Source organism: Rhyacophila brunnea, unplaced genomic scaffold (assembly GCF_057557595.1).
Source record: "Rhyacophila brunnea isolate RB1 unplaced genomic scaffold, BYU_Rbru_1.0 scaffold_3, whole genome shotgun sequence".
NCBI classification, from domain to species: Eukaryota; Metazoa; Arthropoda; class Insecta; order Trichoptera; family Rhyacophilidae; genus Rhyacophila; species Rhyacophila brunnea.
Window position 1 is genome coordinate 41,366,533 of NW_028232965.1, and position 23,089 is coordinate 41,389,621.

General features: G+C 36.4%; 2 protein-coding genes across 4 annotated transcripts; one reads left to right on the top strand and one right to left on the bottom strand.

Moving 5' to 3' along the window:
* The first annotated feature begins 2,993 nt into the window (after positions 1–2,993).
* On the top strand, positions 2,994–10,947 carry Usp16-45 (ubiquitin specific protease 16/45). Its single transcript, XM_085953417.1, has 6 exons — positions 2,994–4,182; positions 4,391–4,514; positions 5,053–5,203; positions 5,691–5,841; positions 7,080–7,181; positions 8,453–10,947. The coding sequence occupies exons 1-6, from the start codon at positions 3,339–3,341 to the stop codon at positions 9,814–9,816; spliced, it is 2,736 nt and encodes a 911-aa protein (XP_085809543.1). The 5' UTR covers positions 2,994–3,338; the 3' UTR covers positions 9,817–10,947.
* A 1,508-nt stretch (positions 10,948–12,455) lies between these two features.
* LOC147068378 (recQ-mediated genome instability protein 1-like) lies at positions 12,456–22,826 on the bottom strand. 3 transcript variants are annotated; one of them, XM_085953420.1, is made up of 7 exons: positions 22,629–22,826; positions 22,211–22,410; positions 21,702–21,798; positions 15,419–15,531; positions 14,594–14,740; positions 13,182–13,960; positions 12,456–12,754 (listed from the first exon to the last, which is right to left on the bottom strand). In XM_085953420.1, exons 1-7 carry the CDS (start codon positions 22,715–22,717, stop codon positions 12,605–12,607), a joined length of 1,575 nt encoding a protein of 524 aa, XP_085809546.1. In that variant the 5' UTR covers positions 22,718–22,826; the 3' UTR covers positions 12,456–12,604. The 3 variants fall into 3 exon arrangements, with proteins under 3 accessions (XP_085809546.1, XP_085809547.1, XP_085809548.1); XM_085953421.1 differs by having other exon boundaries at positions 12,507–12,754; positions 13,182–13,957; XM_085953422.1 differs by having other exon boundaries at positions 12,510–12,754; positions 13,178–13,960.
* Between the last annotated feature and the right edge of the window lie 263 nt (positions 22,827–23,089).

Sequence of the window (23,089 nt, forward strand, 5' to 3'; positions counted from 1 at the left end):
TATATTTTTATTGTTTAGATTACATAACTTTCTTCGTAAATAATTCTGTATATTCACTCTGATAATTAACGTGAGTTGTATTTTTTAGTACGTAACAAAATCCTTAGCACGTACAGATTCAAATGAAAGAATGAAAATGTCAGGGTTGCAACATTTCGTAAATTTATAAAATATATATTTTTTATATCTTGGTACATTTTGGATGCACTCACTATAGCCGAGTTGGTAGAGCGGCCGTCTCTGAAGCCGCCAGTCACAAGTTCGGTCTTGCGGCTAGTCAGAAAATTCACCCAATATTTTTTTAATGTGTGTTTGATCCAGAGCAAGGACTTTATGGGTTTGGTGAATGATTAATAACCATTCCCTGTAAATAAAGGTTTATTAATAATATAAACTTCACTCTGTGGTGGCCTATATGATTGGGCAAAAAGTATATATTTGGTTGACATTATTGAATATAAGATGTAAAACAATAATTATAGCTCGACGGTGTAGTGGTTGTTATAGCATACGGCTCTGACTCGAGGCAAATTGGACATATTTATGCAGAAAGTAGCCAGTCCACTAAAAATAAAAAAATGAGATGTGAGATATGAGATCAGATGCGAGAAGGTTTTATCTACGTTCTGCTGAAAATAGCCAAGCCGGAAAAAAATATTCTTGAAATAAAATACTATTTACAATTTTACATACATTTTTAATCATCATGTTGTTGCTAAAGTGCCATTATTGCAGCTCGACATTATTGTGGACTGGCTACATTCTGCATAACTACGTTCAATTGATGTGCTGCAAATAGGTTCAAACAAAAGTTTGTTGACTGATTCAAACTCAGTTTTTTTTCCATTGATTACGAATCTGCCGGGTGCCACTCTGCCCTTGAGCTCTTGAGCAAACGACAACATTTTAGTAAAATGATATTCAAAAACGATTTTGTGTATTAACCGTTATCTCTACAGAAGTTATATTCTGAAAATATTCAGAATATTCTATGAAATAAAGACCGTTAAATTATGCATAAAAAGGCATCTCGCATATTTTTGGTAAGTTAGACAGTTTTACCACAATTTGAGAAATTAATATTAGCATTTAGTTGTCTTCTTGTTTTTACGACATGTATTACTAAAATAAAGCAAAAAATCCTGTTTGATTATTTGTATCATCAGTCTGTTTCAATACACTGCTAGATCTCAATCTACTCTTGGTTCATTGTTCTTCACTGCCATCTTATGCTCTCGAGGCCCACTGGATCATCGCACTCATCCAGCGACTATCCTTTCTATGACCTATGTGTACGGCCCATCTCATTCCTCAAAAAAATTCTCAAACTCCCCGGTTAAGCCCATATCCTTATCGGGTACATGACAAATTAATTCGCCATCGACATGTTTAAAATATTCATATTACATATTTTTTCAAACATATTTAAATTGAATGGGAGTTGAAACCAAAGTGAAAAGAGTATCACTACTTGCACAAATTCAGCAGAGCTGCGATTCATGTGCAGTTAATATTGTGTAGATCAAAACTAGAATATATCGCACCGTGAGTGTAAAACCAAGGTATCTGCAAATTTTTCAATTTCGAGATTAAATGCAAAATAACTGCAAAAGTCGTGAACTCGATAATGTAAAAGTGAAGTAACTGAAAGAACATGCAATATAATGTAAACATATACCAAATATGGATTTTTTTAGAAACTATTTCTAACAAAACGAGGACTTCAAACCCTAATATATCCAAAATATGTCTTTTGCAGATGCCTTGGTTTTACACTCACGGTGCGATTTGTCCAACACTAAGAACCACAGCTCGCAAAGCTCGTGCACATGCCCACGAATTTTATACGCGCAATATAGCTTCATGCGGTGCTCATGTGTTGTAATTAAATTGGGAGAAGGATTAATATATTTTCATCGCAGAGATTGTGATTGATAAGAGACAGGAAGGCCAAACTTTAATATTTATGAGGAATGCTTGTTAACAGTTTTTTAAAACTGTTCCGGTCGCTGGATATGAAATTGCAACCCACTGTTCAGGTCCATCACTTGAAGGCAGGAAGAAAAGGAGAAACACGTAAGCTAAAAGTTGAAGAGATTACATGTTCAAAAACCCAAAGGTTGTCGAATACTAATCCTTGTTCAGTTTCGATAGAATATAAAAAGAATGCATTATTTGTATTCTTAGTTCAATGAAAATAAGTAGGTATGACAAAGTTTAGTGTGACATATCAAATCTACACTGACAGGAAGTCATCCATCCCTAGATACAAAGCCATTAAATTTGATTATTGTCTGCATTTTCCACTATATATTCATGTAAGAAGAACAGGGCCATGTCAGTATTTATAACGAAACAGACAAATGAATGTCAGTCAACGTGTTTTGTTAAAAAACTAGGGTCGTCTTTTTGAAACAGCATTGAAGCGACTATTATCAACAATTACTATTCTAGTAAAGATGCAGCTGTAAATTTAATAGGTACTATTTTTTTAAACCAAAAATATTGCTTTCTAAAATTTGAGAAGTTCTGTTAACAATTTATTTATAAATCAGTTTCTGATTATTCGTGATGATCAACCGATAAAATTAAGCACGCGCTACTCAAACATTGGTTGCCTATAAATACTGCATTAATGACAATATTCTAATGTATACCAATTCAAAAAATACTATTTTGCCCCCTAATTATAATAATTTTATTCGTTTTATTTGTATATTCTCTATGGTCAGTGTTGCCAACCGTACTATAATTCTCTTACAATACATTTTGATTCAACGAAAGATGTAAAATATGTACCTAAGTACTATAATTTTACGCCAAATAATAAAATACTATATTTTTTAAGGATTCAAGATGAAAAATGTTCCTAAAGTGTACTTTTTCAGAAATACAATAATTAATACAACCTTGCAATAAAATCAGCATAGAAAAGGTGGCACACTGGTCACACAGCATACGTCAATGGAACTATGGAACAGAACAATCCCTTCATATGTGAATTTTCTTTATCGCTGTCGTGCTGACCCATGAGGCTTCAAATCATTTGGCCAATTTTTTAGTGGACTAGTGGAGTACCATTGCAATTTCATATTATATATATGTCGACTGGAATACCGATAATTATAATTTCGTGTTTCATGATTTCTGTGTTGTGTGTTGGTCTCGGAAGTCTGTACAAGACCGCCAGTGAAAATTTTCATTGTACAGAGTGACATTTGAAAATACCATTTCATGTGTATACTCATTATACAATTTAAAGGTTTCTGATATGTGAACATTGCTCTTTTTGAATCTAATAGAATACATATAAATCAGGGCCGAAGCCCGTCTGGACGATGGTAAAAAAAAAGAGACAGAATGGTCCCGGAGAGCAGGGCGATGAATCGACGGAATCGTGCGACGAAAACGTCACGTCGAGCTGTCCACACATCAAGAAATCGATCGACTTAACTAAACTAAAGAAAGCCCTTAAACAAAATGGGTTCGCATCGGACTGCTCTGATTGCACCAAGAATCCCGGAGTGTCAGACCCAGACTTCGAGCCGGATCTCTCGCTCTGGATGTGCCTGCAGTGTGGTACACAGCTCTGCGGGCGCACCAGAAACAAACACGCTCTGGCGCATTATGAAAAACCTCGTTCAGACAGTCATGCATTGACAATCAACACGACGATATGGGTCATTTACTGTTACTGTTGCAACAACGAAGTCAGTTCAGCACGCTCTAAGAAGCTGCCAGAAATCATCGACTACCTGAAAAAACAGTCGTCATGTACTAATAAAACAGTCACTATCAAAGATAAGTCTGCAGAGGATCAAGAATTAATCTCTCAAAATATTTCATTAAACGAAATACACTCTATCCTCCCGACCTCATCGTCACCTTCCTCATGTCGCGTGCGGGGACTTTCAAACATGGGTAACACCTGTTTCTTCAACTCAGTACTGCAGTGTTTAGTGCAGACTCCATACTTGTCGTCGGTTTTGCAGGAGATGGCCATCGCAGGCGAGAAGTTTGAACTTCCAGGTGGAAACTTTAAAATGACTGTCACATCTGAAGAAGAGGATGGGAAACCGACAGAGCGGGAAGTAGAATTACCGGCCATTCAAGGACAGCTGGAAGAGTGGGGCAGTTTTACCAAGGCACTCGCGGAGACCTTGCAGGAGCTTCAGACATCAGGTTTATTTCCATTTATTAAACAATATTAATTCAAGTCAAGCATATTATGGAATATCACTTGATCACCTTCATAGCAACCTGACGAAGGCAACGTTACTAATATACTTATAATTTTATATCTGATTTATATCATTATTTCTGGTTAATTCTTATTTTGTGATCTTGGAATGGTTTTGATAAGAATTGCTATAAACTTTTCTTTTTACAGGTCGGTCTGATGTTTACAGCCCGAGGAAACTATTCCATTGCTTAATTATGAAAACACAACAGTTTGCAGGAGGAGATCAGCATGACAGTCACGAATTACTCAGACATCTTCTGGAAGGTGTCAGGTTTGTCTATTACTCTATTCCATTCACATTTTCTTTTCCATAGGAGGAGGAGGCGTTGCTGCAATTTATCTTATGATTCATAATGAACAATGCTTCAAGGTCAACTTCATATTATTATTTTACTCTTAGTCAAAGACAGCATTGGTCTATGGCAATATGTTGACTTGAAAATGTTGTACCTATTTGAATAGAAACTTTGTAACATGCATAATATATACAATCATTCTAAATGAGATTAATGTTTCTGTCTCCTATTTAAAGTTAGCCGTTCAAACTCGGCGACTGGCAGCAACAGGTGAGATTACTGCATAGAGAGGGTTCAAACGGCTAGCTTAATGTTAAAATAATTACCAAAAGTAGAATTTTTAATTATTTGTACTCATTTCGCAGTACAGTCGAGACAATTTCATCACGGTTCATTGTCCAGCAGATACAACCTCGGTAAATAGAGAATCTACTGGACACCACGTGTAATGGTAATGCTTGGCGGCTATAAATGATTATTTAATGATTGATAAGATGCCTTTTTGTTTATTAGATCAGATGACCTGCGTCGATACCAAACAGTCGTTCTACAAAAACTTGGGTTAAATTCTAAGGAAAAACGGTCTGAAATTGATGACGAAATGAAGCAAAAAGTAAAGTTTTATGGACAGCAAGCTTCTGACACCATGCTGCGACCAGAGCAGGTAACATCATCACATTAATGACGTATGTATTGAAATAATATGGGGATCACCCATTAATAACATCACACGGCCCCCCTTGTCATAAAAATATTTTATGGCCCTATCTAAATTATGTCAGATTTTTGAAGGAGATTATATTTTGGTAGTTTTGTGACTTTACATTTTCCTCTTCTCCGCAAATCGCCACATCATAACAGGACCCCCCGTATTATACGGATGCCCCTAAAGTGTGACTTCTATGTTCTGGTGACACATTACTGTGTCCATATTGTTTGACAAGAGACGTGGGCATTGAGATGTGTGTGAAGGAGCCGAAGAAGCGGTGATGGCAGAATATAGAAGTTGCCATATAATAACAATGTGATAGTATCGATGTAGACATTCTGGATAAAAAATTCAAGTCAGCTTTAGCAACTTTCGGTCCAATGATGGAAGACAAAAACTTAATAATATTTTATGATTTTAACGTTTTTTTTTGTTTGCAAAGGTGTTCCGCGGATTTTTAGTATCAACGCTTGAGTGCCAGGAATGCAATCATACATCGAATAGAACAGAATATTTCCTCGATTTGTCTCTTCCTGTAGCAGCACACAAACCCCAGCCACCTGCCATAGCACGAAGAAAGGGTCCACCGCAAGGTATGTTATTAAAAATACTCATTTAGCGAGCATTTGTTTACTCTCTTAATTCTGTAGATCGTTTGTTTTGAATATGCATAAACCATTATTGCCAAGCACTGTTAACCTAATGTGGAGATGGCATGGTTTACCTAATTAAAAGTTCTAACTTGAGATAATTGACTCTAAAAGACCTTCCAATCTATATGCCATTACATACATACACACTATATGGAACATAATTAATATGTCTTTTAGATAGCTCCAGGCGATAAGTAGTTCAGAAGTCATGAAAGTTGTCAAAACTCAAATAAAATGTGTAGGTATCTGTCTTCCATGACACATCTGAGTTTTGTCTAATGTCTTCTGATAGAATTTAAAAAAATATTATTGCATGACTATTGTGATATTAATTGAAGTTGTTATTGACTATTCGGATTTTATAGAACTCGTGGGATGCATTGCCAATCCAGAAAATGGCAACACGGCCAAGCAAAACTTAGATACTTAAAAGTCACACACGATCCATATGAGAGATTAAGTAAATTAAATATGCAGAGAAAACATACCTACTAGTTGGAGCATATTCTTGAATAAAATGTAGAATGAAGTTTGACATGATTAATGTAGTTCTGCCATTTAAAATATTGAAACAATATGTTACCTTGATGATTGTATTATTCTATTGAAGCACTGATATAGCAACCCAACCCTTCATTTATTTCTAGGTTTTTTTGACTTTGTATTTTTGTATTATATTATTAAAAAAAATTAAGAAGTAGAGTAGCCGTCACGTAACCTTGCCATTTGGAATAGATTTTTTTGAATTAAAACGTGAGTAAACCTATCAAGTGCTTGGAACTTACTAATACAATTATACGGCGTACGTGAGTAAACCAATCAAGTGCCTGGCTTTTACTAATACAATTGTACGGTTGCGTATACACACAAATCCTTGTCACTGTGTACAATGGCAAGGTTATCTGGAGGATACTCTATTATATTATTCTTTTTTTTAATATAATATAAATAATATAGGATTTGAGGAAATCACATAAATGTATTGTGACCTCACCCAGCTTCCCAACATTTATAATGAAACAAATGTTATAAACTGACAATTATAACTTGAGGTGCGGTGTTGGCGATGTGAATATTCCCGGTTCATTGCGACCTATTAGTTTTAACAGCCGGATCTCAAGTTATAGTTGTCAGTCTGTCGCTCATATTAACATTTGATAAAATTGTATGCATTCCAGAAGAGCAACCAAATTCTTCAGGAGGTACAGAAGATAAGCAATCAAAACATCAGTGGAAAAAGGAAAAACAGGCTTCTCGTAAACTTAAAAAGAGCAAGAAAGGTAATGGTACCTATGTATTGTGGTGTTATTTAATATTATATGTAATTTTCTCAATGATTAAATGCAGTTAAAGCAGGGATTGCCTCCCTATAACTATTAAGTAGTGATCCCGTTATAATGAAAGCATACAAAATTTGTAATTTTGTTAATTTTAATTAATGTGAATTTGTTATTGATACAAAAAGTTCATTTTACATTGAAATATTATCCTGCATTTCCTATTTCAGAATGAATTTTGGTTGGCATGATAAAAATTGTAACATTTTTAACTAATATGTAAACTGAAGTAAATTTTTAAAAGTTGTTGACAAATTTTATGATGGTAGTGGCGTGGCCTGCATATTGGGGAAACGTCAGAGCATAAGTAGTAAAGAAATTTCCATAAATGCGAAGATTTATTGATTTTAAGATTGCCGTCTCGAACCTTGCAGTTTTCGCCAACAGTTAAAATAAAAATATGCGGACAATTATCCTCTGGACAAAAACCTCTCGGAAATTAACCCTGTTTAAACCCCTCCCGGCCGGAGTTTAACCTTCATGTAATTCTGCTACACGTGTGCTGTAATTGTATTTTCATACTGATTATAACATGTCGCAATGTAAAGTTTCAAAGTTGCACCAACAAGCAATAAATAGAAGCAGAATAACAATTTAATTTTCTTCAGATATTATCTTTGAACGCATAATCAAAGAGACTGGTAACATTTCTAGCAATGTAGTTAATATTCACTTGTAGTTTCTTTAAAACTTTACCTGAATTTTTGCTGTTATGACCATCATGAAGTGATGTAGGATTAAACTTCTACAAAATATGGTTAACTGTTTGTGTATAAATAAGTAACTTAATATGTCTGTGAATTATTGTAGTCTTAATTTCAACACTGATCATGTCAAAACTGTCCATGTGAAATTGAAAAAACAGTTTCCAATCTTTTGTAATATTTAAAGGAAAGGAGGAAAATTTGATTTTGTAAGACTTATTTTAAACTATTTATTTTCTCAAATAATTTTTGGTATCCATTGTTTGTTATGTTTATGAAATTGCTGAGAGTTTTTATTTTCATGGGGGGATTTGTTTTTAAACATGGTTGTTGACGGGTTTTTCATGATGGGTATGTTATGTGAAAACAACCAACCACACCACCCTAAATTCATTTTTAATTTCTACCATTCTTTAATGTATACATGGGAGAGGAGCCAAAGTCAATATCATTTCTCACGCGAGTAGTACCTTGTCACTCATCAATTCAAATTTTGATTTCCGTTGACAGGTCACTCAAACGGAGACAAGCGGAGCGATTCGAATCGGAATGCGGACACGGAAGACGCCCAACAAGAGGGGAACACCTCATCTGAGCAGTCCGACGCTGACGTGGAAGACAATCTGGAGGAGAATTCAGGGGGGAGGGAGGGCGATGCCCGGCGTCCCCGGCCCGAGCCTGTTGCCGGTTTCCCCGCCTACCACATGGAGTCAGGGTACAACTCGGAGAAGATTGTCAGTTCAGACTCAGTTAGGACTAGTCCTGTGGATCCGGACGGTGACAAGGCTGATGCCTCCCCGGAGGGAGCCGACGCCACAGTCCCACCCCCTTATGTCCGCCTCGGTGCTCCTGTCATCCCGTTGCCCTACCGCCCACTCGCTGCGCCCGACAGCCCGCCGCCCTCCAACCCTGACTCGGGTGTGGCCAGCCCGGATGCGCCACCGCGGCCCGCTTCCCCACCAGGCGAGACTGAACCGTCTGCCTCGGCTGAGCCCCACGTTGATGTTCGCTGCCGCCTGGATGCGCTCGGCATCGACGGTCCTCAGCCGCCACCTGCCGCGGACCCTCGGCTACCTGTCCTCCCCATCCCTCTACCCCTTCCATCAGGCCCCGAGCCGGAGTCCCCCGACTGGAGGCGGGAGATGTCCCCGTTCGGCGACCGGTTGACAGCCTCATCGCCGCGCCAGGGCGATGGGGAGTATAGTGTGCGCTCCTGCCTCAACCAGTTCACTGCCTCTGAGCTCATGACGGGCAGCAATAAGGTGGGGTGTGAGGCGTGCACTGAGCGGGCGGGTGGTCAGCGCACCTGCTATACAAATGCCACCAAGCGCTTCCTCATCTCCAGCCCACCTGCAGTGCTCATCTTGCATCTCAAGCGCTTCCAGATCGGCTTCCGCTCCATGTGCCGGAAAATGACCAAGCATGTGGACTTTTCTGCATTGCTTGACCTTGCTCCCTACTGTTCTGACCGGGTGAAAACCCTGCCAAGTGTTCGACCTGGCCAGACCCGCCTCCTCTACTCTCTCTACGGGGTAGTGGAGCACTCAGGCGGGATGCACGGAGGGCACTATGTGGCATATGTGAAGGTGCGCGGGGATGCAGGCCCTGAGGACCGGCGCCGCCGCTTTCTGCCCACAGGTGGCAATACGGGTGGTGATGATGATGGACCCCCACCTTCACCTCCTGACTCTCCTCCCGACGGAGATGATTCCCTGTCAGGGTACGAGTCGGGAGATGGGGCGGTGGGTGGATGCGAGGTGGACCTTCCGCCAGGTAGATGGTTCCACGTGTCCGACAGCCGAGTGCAGGAGGTCCCCGAGGAGAGAGTGCTCCGGGCGCAGGCCTACCTGCTCTTTTACGAGCGGATCGTCTGAGAGGGCCCGTCCCTCCTCCGCCTATTTATTATAATTAGAATTTAGAGTTTTTTTTAATAATATTGCGAAATTATGTTACATACTAGAATGTTCTCGTTGAGTTTCTTTATTTGTCCAATGCAGTCTTTTGTTAAAATGTCGCCCTTATCGATTTTCTCCCTGATAATGTTGGGCTCTATATCAATTTTGAAACCGGTTCAATGTGATCCGGTCGTTAAAAAAATGCATCTAAAATTATGTATCCGAGATCTCTTCCGCCCACCCTAGAAATCGAATTTTCCCAATCTACCGCTGGCTGTTTTTTGATACTGTGTGATCTGTTTTGCTCTCAATGAAGTCTCATTCAATTAAAAAAAAATTAAGGATAAATTCATATCACTTCTAAAACTGCACCTTTATCGATCGATTGATTATTAGAAACATAGTATTTAAAGTGAAGGAAATATTCTTTCACCTTCTGTTACTCTTTTTTGTAAAATCAGAGATACCTACATTTAGTATCTTGCATATCTTTCTGTATTCAAGGATCCCAGTTTCTGTGAACCACTATTAATTGATAATATTATGTTTTATTGTATCTTTATAAACCGTCATACATAGGTACATATCTTAGGTGATTGATTACCTAATTGACTTCTCATGAAAAATTTCGGTTCAAAAAGCATTTATATCACGCGTTACATTTAAATTATTTAGATTAAAAAATTTATACTATCGACAGAAGGTACTTGATGGAATTTTAATTTAAATTCTAATTGAGTTTTGTACTATTTGCATTTGAGTAATTTTTTGGAATCCAGGTTTCGCCTTTCGGCATCTTCAGCCACCATGCACACTCACCACTTCACTGTCTGTGTGTATTTGTTATTGGTGAGTAAAAATGAAATTCTGAAAGAATTGGAAAATGCTATAAGAAAATAATCTGGTGTCGGCACAAGCCGGTCCGATTTATTTAGAGCTCTTGTTTCCTATATCCATGAATTGTCCCCAAGGTCACAGAACGACTACAATATATAATTGTTACTGACGAATCTTCTCATCTAGGAAGTCGTGGGTCCTTTATTTTAGTTAAAATCCACTAAAACCGAGCCGAGTGTGTACCGATGATTTGGTTTATTATGATTTTATTAGAAAAATTTTCTGAAAAGGGAGCCCAAAAATTACTACATAAAAAACTCATCAAGTGTAAAAGTTTATCATTGCACTAACGGGTTTTACCTCTGATACAACAGACGCTTGACTAAGCGAAATAGCTTTTAAAAAGATGTCATTAATAAAATGCATTTCGTTGTTTTATTTTTAAAATATAAGATATTCAAATTGATTTGTATACTCTTGTTTGTTTATAAGTAAATAATTTGACCCTATAGTTGATAAAATGAACACAATATATTTATATTTTTCATCTTCATGGTAATTTTTAAATTTAAATAATTGAAAGTTTTATTGAATTTTTCGATGCTAAAATTTCATTAGCGGTTCATGATTAATATACTCGTAGACTCATCGACATATTGACGAGGTCTAAATGTAATTAGTATCATCAGCACTGATATTTTAGAATGTGAAAAATATTGTATATATAATTATTATATTACTATGTCATGTAAATAATAAGTTTTTCACTAAATAAATATCCGCCAAATGTAAAAAGTAAGATCCTTAATTAAGATTAATTTGCTGATCATCGACGTGACGTATTCATATAGGAAAAATTTAAAAAACCGGTCAGATAAAATAAATCCAATGAATTTAGAAAAATCCAAGAAGTTACAATGAAATGCAACGTTGAAACCTGCAATCATATTTTCAAAGCTATAGAATTATTTTTAGCGGATCTACCAAATATGCATATTATTTAATTATGTTAAATGGCTTAAATAATATTATTGAATGAACATATTTACGAATGAATGTGACCAAATTCGTCTGGTTAGATTGTGTTTCAAAATTTGTGTGAAAATTAGATGTCATAGATGTCGAAGTAACCGATCTTCTTCCTCGATGTAGACTGTTCAATGAAAATGAAAGAATTTGAGGAAATGCAGATTTCATAATTTGCGAGTCAATTCAATATTAGTTGTCGACAGTGTATATTAACTGTCGATGAATTCAATTACTCTCAAATGAATGTATTTTAATTGAATCTATTTTGGTTCCACGGTTCGCCTTTAGTGCAGCGGCGTGCGGGATGCATATCTCTCTACTGAGGACCCTATACATTGTTAATTGCATGAGAAGGCATTTAAATGTAATGTTAACTATGAGTTATTTATTTTGTAGGCAATCTTTATTTCGAAATTGCTAATGCAAAATATAGTAGTAGGTATGTATTTTACGTAATGTTTATTGTGAATATAAAATTTTGTATCTGATTAGCGTCACTGAAACTGTGAAGTTAAAGTGGCAACAGAGAGCATTGTGAATCTGTTTTCTATAAAAATCTAACTGACCGTACCGGATACATTTTCAGCAGGCTGTCTTTGTATAATATATTATATCTTTCATTAATCCTCTATCATTGTATATATGGCAATATTTTTATCTGAGATGCTTATAAAATGTTTGATTCAAGAGATTCTTTATACGTTTTTGTGAATTGGTTTTGGACATGGTCTTATTGAAATGCGTAAGTTTTAATCAATCTACTCAATCTGTAATATTGGGATATAAATTAATAAATACATACTATTGTAATGAAAATGGTTTTTTTATTATTGAATATGCCTATCTATATTATTATCTTTCATTATTGTAAATCCACAATCTTAATCCCAATCATGAAGAATTAATTGTTCTTCTGCTCTCTCTGTTTCAATTGGAAGAAGTGATGATCAGAAAAGTCCGTGATCTTCACTATACAAGGTCCTGATAATTTGAATGTCACATGTAGAATGCTGTCTAATGATTGCAATTTTCGCTGAGCTTTATCTATACCCTGTAATTATAAAATGATTTCATTGCGACCATCAGGAGATTGTTCAAATAATCATATATGCTCCCAAATATAACTTGCTCTATTTAAATGAGGATTGAGGGAAAAGTTTAATACAAATAAAAAAATGGATAACAATGAATGATTTCCAGGCGAGGGTCAATTGCCGTACTCCTTTCGTAAATACCACGCAAAAGATCCCATCAAGATAATGTCCTTTCTGCGGAGTTTATCTTTATTAATATGTTCGGTTTAGGAGTGGAAATGGTCATTTACCTTTTTCAACATCAATTGAAAAAATGGAGTTACATTCAAACATTTTGTAATTCGTAATTCAAATTTACTTTATACTCTCACAGGCTCACCAATTTACTATATTATCATAAAATTATGATAAATACTCTACTTAATATAATATGTACCTACTTACTTGTAGTAGTTTCCCTTTCAGATTGGGGTTTGTATTGAATTGTTTTTTCATTGCGCTCGTTTCTTTCGAAGAGTAACCAATGATTTGAGTGAGCACATCACTCGACACATCGACGTCCAGCAATCCTGACCCATCAGCTATTGTACATTTAAAAACCCAATCGCATTTTTGAAAACTCAATTTACTCAAATGTTTTAAAACTTGAGCTTTCACAATAAATGTTTTGTTCAAGAGAAAATCATCTGTGGCTTGCGATAATTGTTTTAGGTAAACAAATGGATTTCGACTTGATTTGGCAGGCCCGGTCTCGTGCAATGTAGTCGGTGGGCCTATTCTAGAATTTTCATCTTCAACCTTGTGATCACCGTCACTGATATTATCCATTTCGTCCCTGTAATATTGTTCGAAATCTTCTGTGTCTAATATTTCGTCAGCCACATCTGAGGAACATGGATTGTTGCTAAATAGTTGAGAATTATTTTGCGAGGGCAATGTAGATACTCTCATCTTTTTTGCTACATTCTGGGGAGTCACATAAACACTATTATATTCGGGACTATGAATATTTACTTCACGTTCGATAGCATCTATCTGATCGATGTCAAAGTCTTCATCGATAAACATATCGTTCAGATCTTCGTTACAGATCACCACATCGCTTTCAGTTTGTATGCAGTTATTAAAAGATGTTATTCGAGTATTGCGGCCATGCGGTGCTGATACGTTTCTTAAATTATTTTGCGCCACCAGCGGCTGATACGAGTCTCTCGTAAAATCTGCTAATTACCGAGAAGATAATTTTATCATTAATTATTATAAAATATTTCATTTTAATTAATTCAAATAGATATTGTTTTAATATATAATTATTTCAATGTTAAAACTGTGATATATTAAGTAATAAATCGAGTTTTGTGAGCCAAATTCGTCTTTATGTCAATATGACAAGAAATTATTTGAGTTGCACAGATGAATTCGAGTGCTTAAAGTCAGACAACGTTATCTACAAAAAAGTTTTTTTTTTTTTTTTGAGATAACGTTATTTTACATTTACGGCTACATGATAGTCAAACAACGTTATGTCAATCTTTTCTTATTAAATCGTCAGTAAAGTTTAACGCTAACTACATAAGTTACCCTTGTTTTCATATTTTTTAAAAACTATCCCTATAAATTTTAACATCATCGTAAGCAAGATAAATGTACAATACACAATAAATTATAAAATATTAACATTAGGTTTTAAATAAACATTTCCCTTGTTAAGTTACAAGAATCTAAAATAACGTTTTTTGGCTCTACTGTTAAGTTGCACTTTTGTAGATAGTGTTGTTTGACACTAAGCCCTCGAATTATTGTCATGTAAAATTTTAAATGAGTTATGATGTTTGAATTTATATTTTTTATCATACTTATTGTTGGAGCTTCGTCAGTACCAATCCTTCTCGAAAGAACATTTTTACTCGAGTTTACTTCTAAGAGATCTTCTACTTCACCTCCCAATATTAGAACATGTTTTTCCTCCAGCATTAGAACACCTCGCCGACAATCAACAGGACCTGTATAAATCGAACCATATTTTTAATTGAGCAAAATTCTTTACGAAAATATTTATACAGCCCGATCATATTGCGCATATTAATGTAGAAAAAGTTATGGCATTATCATTATCATCGGCACTACAACTCCATATGGGTTTTGGCTGCCACCAGGAAACATCTGCACTTCCATCCATCTGCCGCAAGATCTCCACCATCTTAACATGAGGTATGCTGTCTCTTCTATATATGTTGTCCAACCGCCGCAATCTAGATTTCCTGACCCTTTTCTCCCCGTGTCTGTTAAAGAGGAGCCTTCTTACCAGAGGGTGTCTTTCATCCTTGAGACATGGCTTGTCAAATGGAGTTGTCCCACTTTTATGTACAAGACGACGGCAGGATCATCGTACAACGCGCTTAGTTGTACCTTCCTCTCATATGGCTCCAATAAAATTATGTACAATATTATAATTTATTATACAATTGGAACCGCAATTATGTGGATTTTCGATTTTCCGGATATTATGATCATCGGTTTAAATTGGCATCCGAAAAAGGCACAAGATGAATGGTGCGATTTTCAAACTGTATAAAAAAAGTGTTCTGGAAGTTAAAAAAATATTTGTTTTATCGATTTTCTGAAATATCTACATCACCAATTCATCCGGATAATCAAGGTTCAATTGCATATTACAATACCTTTTATTCTCAGTTTTGTTCCCGGGGTGAGATCACTCGAGAGGTTTCTCATGGGTTTATATTCTATACCACTGATTTCTTGAATGCCATCAGTGACAATTAATTTTAACATTCTGCAAGATAAAAATTGTTTTAGATACAATAAAAATTGTCCAATTTTCGTTTTAAATACAATTTAAAAAATAAACATTATTGTATAACTTGTTAGCGGGCAGATGAATGAGTAAATACCTGCGCATCTATTCTATACACAAGACTGCTATCGGCAGCTATCGATGGTAGTTTTTCATATTTTTGTATCAAAGTATTAGCACTTATTGTAACGATTACAATTAACTTGTTACAATAAGTGTTATGTTTTAACGGCAGCTCTCTTTGTTGTGCCAAATTTTAGAGCGAGATAGATAGTTTTGACTGTTTAGTTTAGACGGCTAACTTACTGTAATACTGCAAACATAATATGATAAACTACCCTCATTAACTGCCGATAGTAGTCTTGTATATAGAATAGATGCACTGAAATATTAAATGCAATATACATTTTATTAGATATCGGTGGTATAGCTTGTAAGCCTTTTAAATTAGACCATAACAAGACAATCATATAATTTCAGTTTTAAATATAAGTTTAAAATTGAAAAAATGAAAACAAATAACAAAACGACAACAGGTCCTGATATTTATGATGTTAGCAAATTTCGGATATAGACACAATTCATGAGATTTTTGTGGATTCATTTTTAGTATGATTACAATAATTTTGGGTGCAAAAATCTTACACATTCAATAATACAGTAGAATACCACTAATCCAGGCACAATAGTATATAGCCAGATGATGTTGGATTACTGGAACCGAAAGATAAAAGCATGGCCACCACATCCTGAACCATGCAAGCGACTTTTTTACTATTAAAGAAAATTTGTGCTGTGTGTTAATCTCACTTATCTGGTCGACTGGCCTCGCCGGGCCCCTCCTGAGCCTGGGCCCCGAGGCTAGAGCCTTGTCAGCCCCCCCTTGTGGGGGCCATGGATAAAAGCATGCAAATGTTTACGTACATACGCGTTTTTATATCAGTCATGTTTTATGGGTAGATGCAGTGGTGAAGTGTGAAAGTAAGCTGTTAGGATCCGAAATAAATAGTACAAAATTTGTCAGTCATAGTATTTGTTTTCAATGAAACTAAAACTACCTACAAATTGCAGATAGTGTTGGTTAGTTTTTAAAATTAAAATAAATTGATACACCCCTGTTACAGGCGGGCTTCTCCCGGTGTAAAATAATCATTTAGTAGCTCAAGTCGAAACGTAACCCTGACCTCTAGAAACGGCTTCATAAAACATCTAATCTGATTCCTTGCTCAACCACGTAAGTTTTTTTTTTTAATTTAAAAAGTAAAAATGATGATGGATGAAAGAGATAATTTTAAGACTAAATATAAGGATTCAAAAATAATAAATTTTGCCGCGCTTGTCGGCAACGTCCAAATTTCGACGCGCCTGCGCCAGGGTCAGGCTCGTGATTCGCCGAATCAAAGATCACGCGATAAAATTTGGCCAATCACGAGAGTCCTTTTTGCTGGAATGGCGTGGGTACGCGAAGTTTGAAAAAGAAAAAAGTAATTAGTAAGCGTCCCCTTTCCGATAGGTACGGACCTGACGACTACAACTGTAAAAATCCCAAATATAATTTGTAAAACTAAAAATTAAGAAAATATAAGAAAACCACGTTACGAGCACGAAAGACCGAGTTTTATTTATACTCCAACCGTTGAAATTATCTTTTTTTGTGAATCCGGGGTTCGATGGACTCCTGAGCTAGCCGCTGGAACCCCGGGGATCTCAATGGCGCCCTTGGCAACGTGAAGCTCGAAGAATCGCATGGATTCTTCCGAACCCGCGAAATAAAATTTACGCCCGCGAACGCTAAATAAAAGTTTACGATCCAGGAGCCGGAACAACCAAGAAATGGTTAACTAAAAAGCGGACTCCGACGTGACCCTTATCGAAGAAGAAGTGCTGTCTCCAACATCAAACCGGGAGAGCCCTCTGGTGTTCGAAGACAGTCCACATACGGCGCTGACCGCGCCTAGCGTCGTGCTGGAGACCGTAGCACCAGCGCGTCTCCAGTACGACGAATGGCTGCACAAATCCCACCTAGGGAGACCATGACACATCATCGACGGTATCCAGCGAGGAGGGCTCGTAGAGGCCACGGCCCACTCACGACGAAAAACGGCGAGCAAAATGCCGATTTTCCTAGGGTATCACTAACATGTTGTGTACCCTATTCGACCACGGGATATTCGGTGAGGAGAGAAAAAGGAAACGGGAGGCCAGGGAGCCTCAAAAGAGGGCTGAGAAGGCGCGCAAGCTGAGAGGAATCAAAGAAGCTGTGCGGGCGCAGGCTCGACCACGAGGAGATGAAGCAGGACCAGTCGCCAACCCTCGAGTCAAGGGTGAACGCCGAGTTCCTGTTGGAAGTGAAATGTGTAGATTATACGAATAAAACATCCGGAAATTCTTCTAATTACGGATATAAAGTTAATTAAGGACAAACTTTCTGAGTCTTGTAATCTTAAGTTCATTAGTACGAAAAATGTACATTCTAGTTTTAAAAATGACGCTTCGCAAAGTGACGCCAATTCTTTCCGTTCAAATAAAGTAAATATGAATGAATTCGAAAACATTAACATTGAAAATCGCAAACAATTTTATAAACGGGAAAGAGGATATTCTACAGTAGCGCGAAACCTGTTTCAAAGTTACGCCGTGTTAATAATTTGAATCCAAAGAGAAACGAGGAAAATAGTATACGACCATCACTATTATTTCTTTACAAATTACCAATCGTAAATTTAACACAGCGAAAACGGAACGGGAATAATACGGCGTCACTCGACGAAGTGTATTTTATAGTTGATAAGTGAAATTTTAATAATACGTTAAAATTAGGTATAAGAGGATGAAAGTAGAGATTGTATGCTTGTGATAAAAAAAAAAAAAAAAAAATGAGTCAATAAGCCGTAAATTTCTCAGTTTCAATAATGAAAAAAAATAAAAATAATAATAATAAAACGTGAGAGGCACCGCAAATCGGCGCGGCGCGCCTTTGGAATAGGATGTCGGGCGCGTAAAACGAAACAACAATTTTTTTTAAATAAAATGGGTTTCACTAAAAATAAAGTTAATTACACAGTTTTAAGTGTACTGATTCAGAAATAAATATAATGAGAGGGTGGAATATTTCAATTTTTAATATCAATGTGATTTATACAGTCAATACAATGTTGCAAAATAATTATGGGTATTAGGGTAAAATATTAAATGTGATAGTAAGTACCATAAGTACAATGGGAAGATTTTATATAAAATTAGTAGCTATTTAATGTATGGGGTAGGAGTAATTAATAAAGTAAATTCGAATAAATTTAAAGTACAGGAAGTCTAATGAACGAATAAATTACTAAAGAAAGAAAAAGAATAAATACAGATGAAGACAATTTGGAAGCACAAATGGAGCCACCTCTCGAAGTAAGCGCATCCAAAGGCAGCGTAGCCGAAAATTCATGATACCAAAGCTTGATGGAGTGGAGAGTGCGCACTCTCCTTTCTCGCGCAGGTTCATGGAGAGACTAGGGACGTGACGCCTGAAAGATATCGTGAAACAACAAGAGGTACCTCCGAAGTGTAACCATCTATAAAAAAAAAAAGAAAGGGAAAAGGATACTTATTGTGAAAATCCATCCTAGTACCTGTGGGAAAGCCGTGCCGCCGTCAACGAGCCTGGCCGTTGTACCGCTATACGATGCCTTGCCCGCAGTAATAGGAACAGATGGAGACACAGTACCTGTCCATCTATGAGGTGATACTCCAGAGACCAGCAGATCAGTGGAAAACTTTCCACAGGAAGATATCCGCTGCTCGGAACGAGCCTGGCTCAATAGTAACGCCACTACCACGCCCTGGTTGCAAAGGCAGACGACGCCAAACGAGGTACGCTCCTATTGCACCAGAAGAAGAAAAACGTAACACGAAACTATAATTCCGAACGAGGGCCAAACGTCTACAAATGTAGCCTCTCGGAATACAAAAAAACTGGACAGCCCAAGAGTCGAAGACTATAGCTCCACGACCCTTCCGCTGACTAGTATAAAAAAACGAGAAGAATAACAAAACCATTACGAAAACAAAATAAACGCACGACATTACAGGAGAAAAATAAAATAATAATAAATTATGACAAATGATAATAAGAAAGGAAAATAAATCAAACTCTGACTTATTCAGGAGCATTGCTTTGAGCAGGAAAATAGTAATTAAAATAAATATAGAAACAATACGTAAAGTTAGTTGTTTTTTTTTTTTTTTTTAGAATAGTTAGATTGTAGTTGAATTTTTTTATATAAACTGTTATCATGCCATGTATTTAACGGATGAACAAGGAATTGGTTGGGTGGCCGATGAGATCAGGGCGTACCTTTCGACTTTAATCCAGATGGGGCGAATGATACACCCCTGTTACAGGCGGGCTTCTCCCGGTGTAAAATAATCATTTAGTAGCTCAAGTCGAAACGTAACCCTGACCTCTAGAAACGGCTTCATAAAACATCTAATCTGATTCCTTGCTCAACCACGTAAGTATTTTTTTTAATTTAAAAAGTAAAAATGATGATGGATGAAAGAGATAATTTTAAGACTAAATATAAGGATTCAAAAATAATAAATTTTGCCGCGCTTGTCGGCAACGTCCAAATTTCGACGCGCCTGCGCCAGGGTCAGGCTCGTGATTCGCCGAATCAAAGATCACGCGATAAAATTTGGCCAATCACGAGAGTCCTTTTTGCTGGAATGGCGTGGGTACGCGAAGTTTGAAAAAGAAAAAAAGTAATTAGTAAGCGTCCCCTTTCCGATAGGTACGGACCTGACGACTACAACTGTAAAAATCCCAAATATAATTTGTAAAACTAAAAATTAAGAAAATATAAGAAAACCACGTTACGAGCACGAAAGACCGAGTTTTATTTATACTCCAACCGTTGAAATTATCTTTTTTTGTGAATCCGGGGTTCGATGGACTCCTGAGCTAGCCGCTGGAACCCCGGGGATCTCAAAATCCTACGTAAATCAAACTAATAGTCAAAAAATATTTGTCTATAAAAAAAAAAGAAGAATATTTTTTATCTATTATGGTTTGGTTAAGACAGGGGTTTTGATACACCCCTGTTACAGGCGGGCTTCTCCCGGTGTAAAATAATCATTTAGTAGCTCAAGTCGAAACGTAACCCTGACCTCTAGAAACGGCTTCATAAAACATCTAATCTGATTCCTTGCTCAAGCACGTAAGTATTTTTTATTCATAGGTAAAGGCCTTCGTCCGGTGTGTGAAAATCGCATAGGTGTAATTAAGATAAATTTAATTTAATTTAAAAAGTATAAATGATGATGGATGAAAGCGATAATTTTAAGACTAAATATAAGTATTTAAATATAATAAATTTTGCCGCGCTTGTCGGCAACGTCCAAATTTCGACACGCCTGCGCCAGGGTCAGGCTCGTGATTCGTCGAATCAAAGATCATGCGATAAAATTTGGCCAATCACGAGAGTCCTTTTTGCTGGAATGGCGTGGGTACGCGAAGTTTGAAAAAGAAAAAAGTAAGGAGTAAGCGTCCCCTTTCCGATAGGATAGGACCTGCGAAACTTATTGTTAAAACAAAATATGTAAACGTTTAAAGAAAATGTAAAATATAAGAAGACCATGTTACGAGCACGAAAGACCGTGTTTTATTTATACTCCAACCGTTTGAATTTTTCTTTTTTTTTGTGAATCCGGGGTTCGATGGACTCCTGAGCTAGCCGCTGGAACCCCGGGGATCTCAGTTTCTTCAGGGTATTATTAATTCAATAAAAATAAATACATATGACCGACATAGTTTAGTGTGCAATATTTATGTTGGATCTCAACAGCCTACCTCCACCCCTGGCTACTGGTAGATAGTAGCAAAACATAATGTTTTACCATTGCTTACCAAAATTGATATCGATCTTAGAAATCCTGTTCCGTAATTTAGGCAAAATCAAAATACTTCCAATTTATACACCATCTTCATCTGCCCAAGCATAGGAAGTAAAAATTGATGAAGCTAACTCTAGTTATATTGTAATGAAACTCTATGGAAGAGAGTTGACCTGAACTATATCTGGATTGTTTTCATTATGCAGTTTGTGACAGATTTCATTGTCAGCAGATCCCGCAAGCCAGATATTTTGACAATAAGTTACCTTTGCGATGAGGGTTCGGAGCTTTGATTATTTGTGACTTCAATATTGCTGAGATCAATTCGATTGAGCTTTTGTAATTGCTGATATGCAGGTGTACCTAAGAAAAAAAAGGTTTGAAGGTTTCAGCTAAATAAGTAGGTCTGTTTTTTTAATTATTAATTTAATTACTTTATTTATTCTTATTAACCTTTTCTATGCCTAATGATATTACTATGGCAGTATGTGACAGGCCGCAGATTTTAATGACATGTTAAATGTAGAGCGAAGCTCTTAGTAAAATTGTTGTAATATCGATAATTTGTGGCTTATTATTTAATAATTAGTCAAACACATGTCACTGTGTGTTTAATTTTCTAGATTATGCAAATCAATCGACAGTGGCTAGTAATTTGAGTTTAAAGTCAGACGAGATAACTCGCGAAATTTGTACATGCGACCTGTCGATCACAGCCTCATAGAGTAAGAAAACTCCTTGAAGGCAAAGAACCGGTTAAGAGAATACTCCTTACCGACGTCGAATACAGCATTCATCTGTAGGACGTAAGAGTCACTAAGCGTACATTTAATTTGTTTGCTCAAATCTGGCGGAAGACACCCGGGGCTCAATTCCTTGAGGTCTCCGAGTAACCACTGATTTTTCACCATATCATTAAATTCTTGGTCATTAATAGAACGGCTAGAGTTCTCTTCGCAGAAGAATTCAACGCATCTGAAAAGTAAAAATCCAAACCAATTGAAATTATATATTTACGCTACATGTGAAGATGACAACTAATGTTAATAAACGAGAATGTTTCAGTCTTCCATTTCATTTGGTTCTTCGTGAAACAGTTTAGAAATGTTCTTATAGGACTCCTATTTCAGCATTTGAATAAACTTTAATGGATACGTATGAAGAATTTTTGGTTAAAGTAGTATGATACTCACCCAGTCAGCCAATCTAAGTTAACATTCATATTTTGAGTTTTTAAGTATGTGTTTACTTTATATGTAATTTCTTCAATTGTACCTCTCATTTTTTAGCAGAATGTTACAGATATAAGAAATACAATTCAAAATATCATCGAAAATAATGCGACAAAAACAACTATTTTGAAAATTCTGGCTGGCTGTCAACCATAGACTAGATTGCTGATTAATAAACAAAGGTGTTAAAAAGTACGTATTTAGAAATTTTTTAGAACAGGAAAAATTTTCGTCTTGAATTCTTCAAAACTATAGTATTTTAGTGTAATATTTGTCGTAAAATTATGGTATTTTACATTTTTCGCGATATCTTCTTGTCAATGTCATTATCAACAAGATAGTCACACTTGGATGTTATTGATTGTGTAAAATTTTAATTGGAACCAATTACATTTGTAATTTTAAAACAAACATTCATATAG

Coding starts and splice junctions, on each gene's coding strand:
- Usp16-45 (XM_085953417.1), top strand. CDS start 3,339: ATGGTAAAAAAAAAGAGACAGAATGGTCCCGGAGAGCAGGGCGATGAA. Junction 5,204..5,690: donor CCATGCTGCGACCAGAGCAG/GTAACATCATCA, acceptor TTGTTTGCAAAG/GTGTTCCGCGGATTTTTAGT. Junction 7,182..8,452: donor ACTTAAAAAGAGCAAGAAAG/GTAATGGTACCT, acceptor TTCCGTTGACAG/GTCACTCAAACGGAGACAAG.
- LOC147068378 (XM_085953420.1), bottom strand. CDS start 22,717: ATGAGAGGTACAATTGAAGAAATTACATATAAAGTAAACACATACTTA. Junction 22,411..22,628: donor AACTTAGATTGGCTGACTGG/GTGAGTATCATA, acceptor TTTACTTTTCAG/ATGCGTTGAATTCTTCTGCG. Junction 15,532..21,701: donor TCCGAACCCTCATCGCAAAG/GTAACTTATTGT, acceptor TTTATCTTGCAG/AATGTTAAAATTAATTGTCA.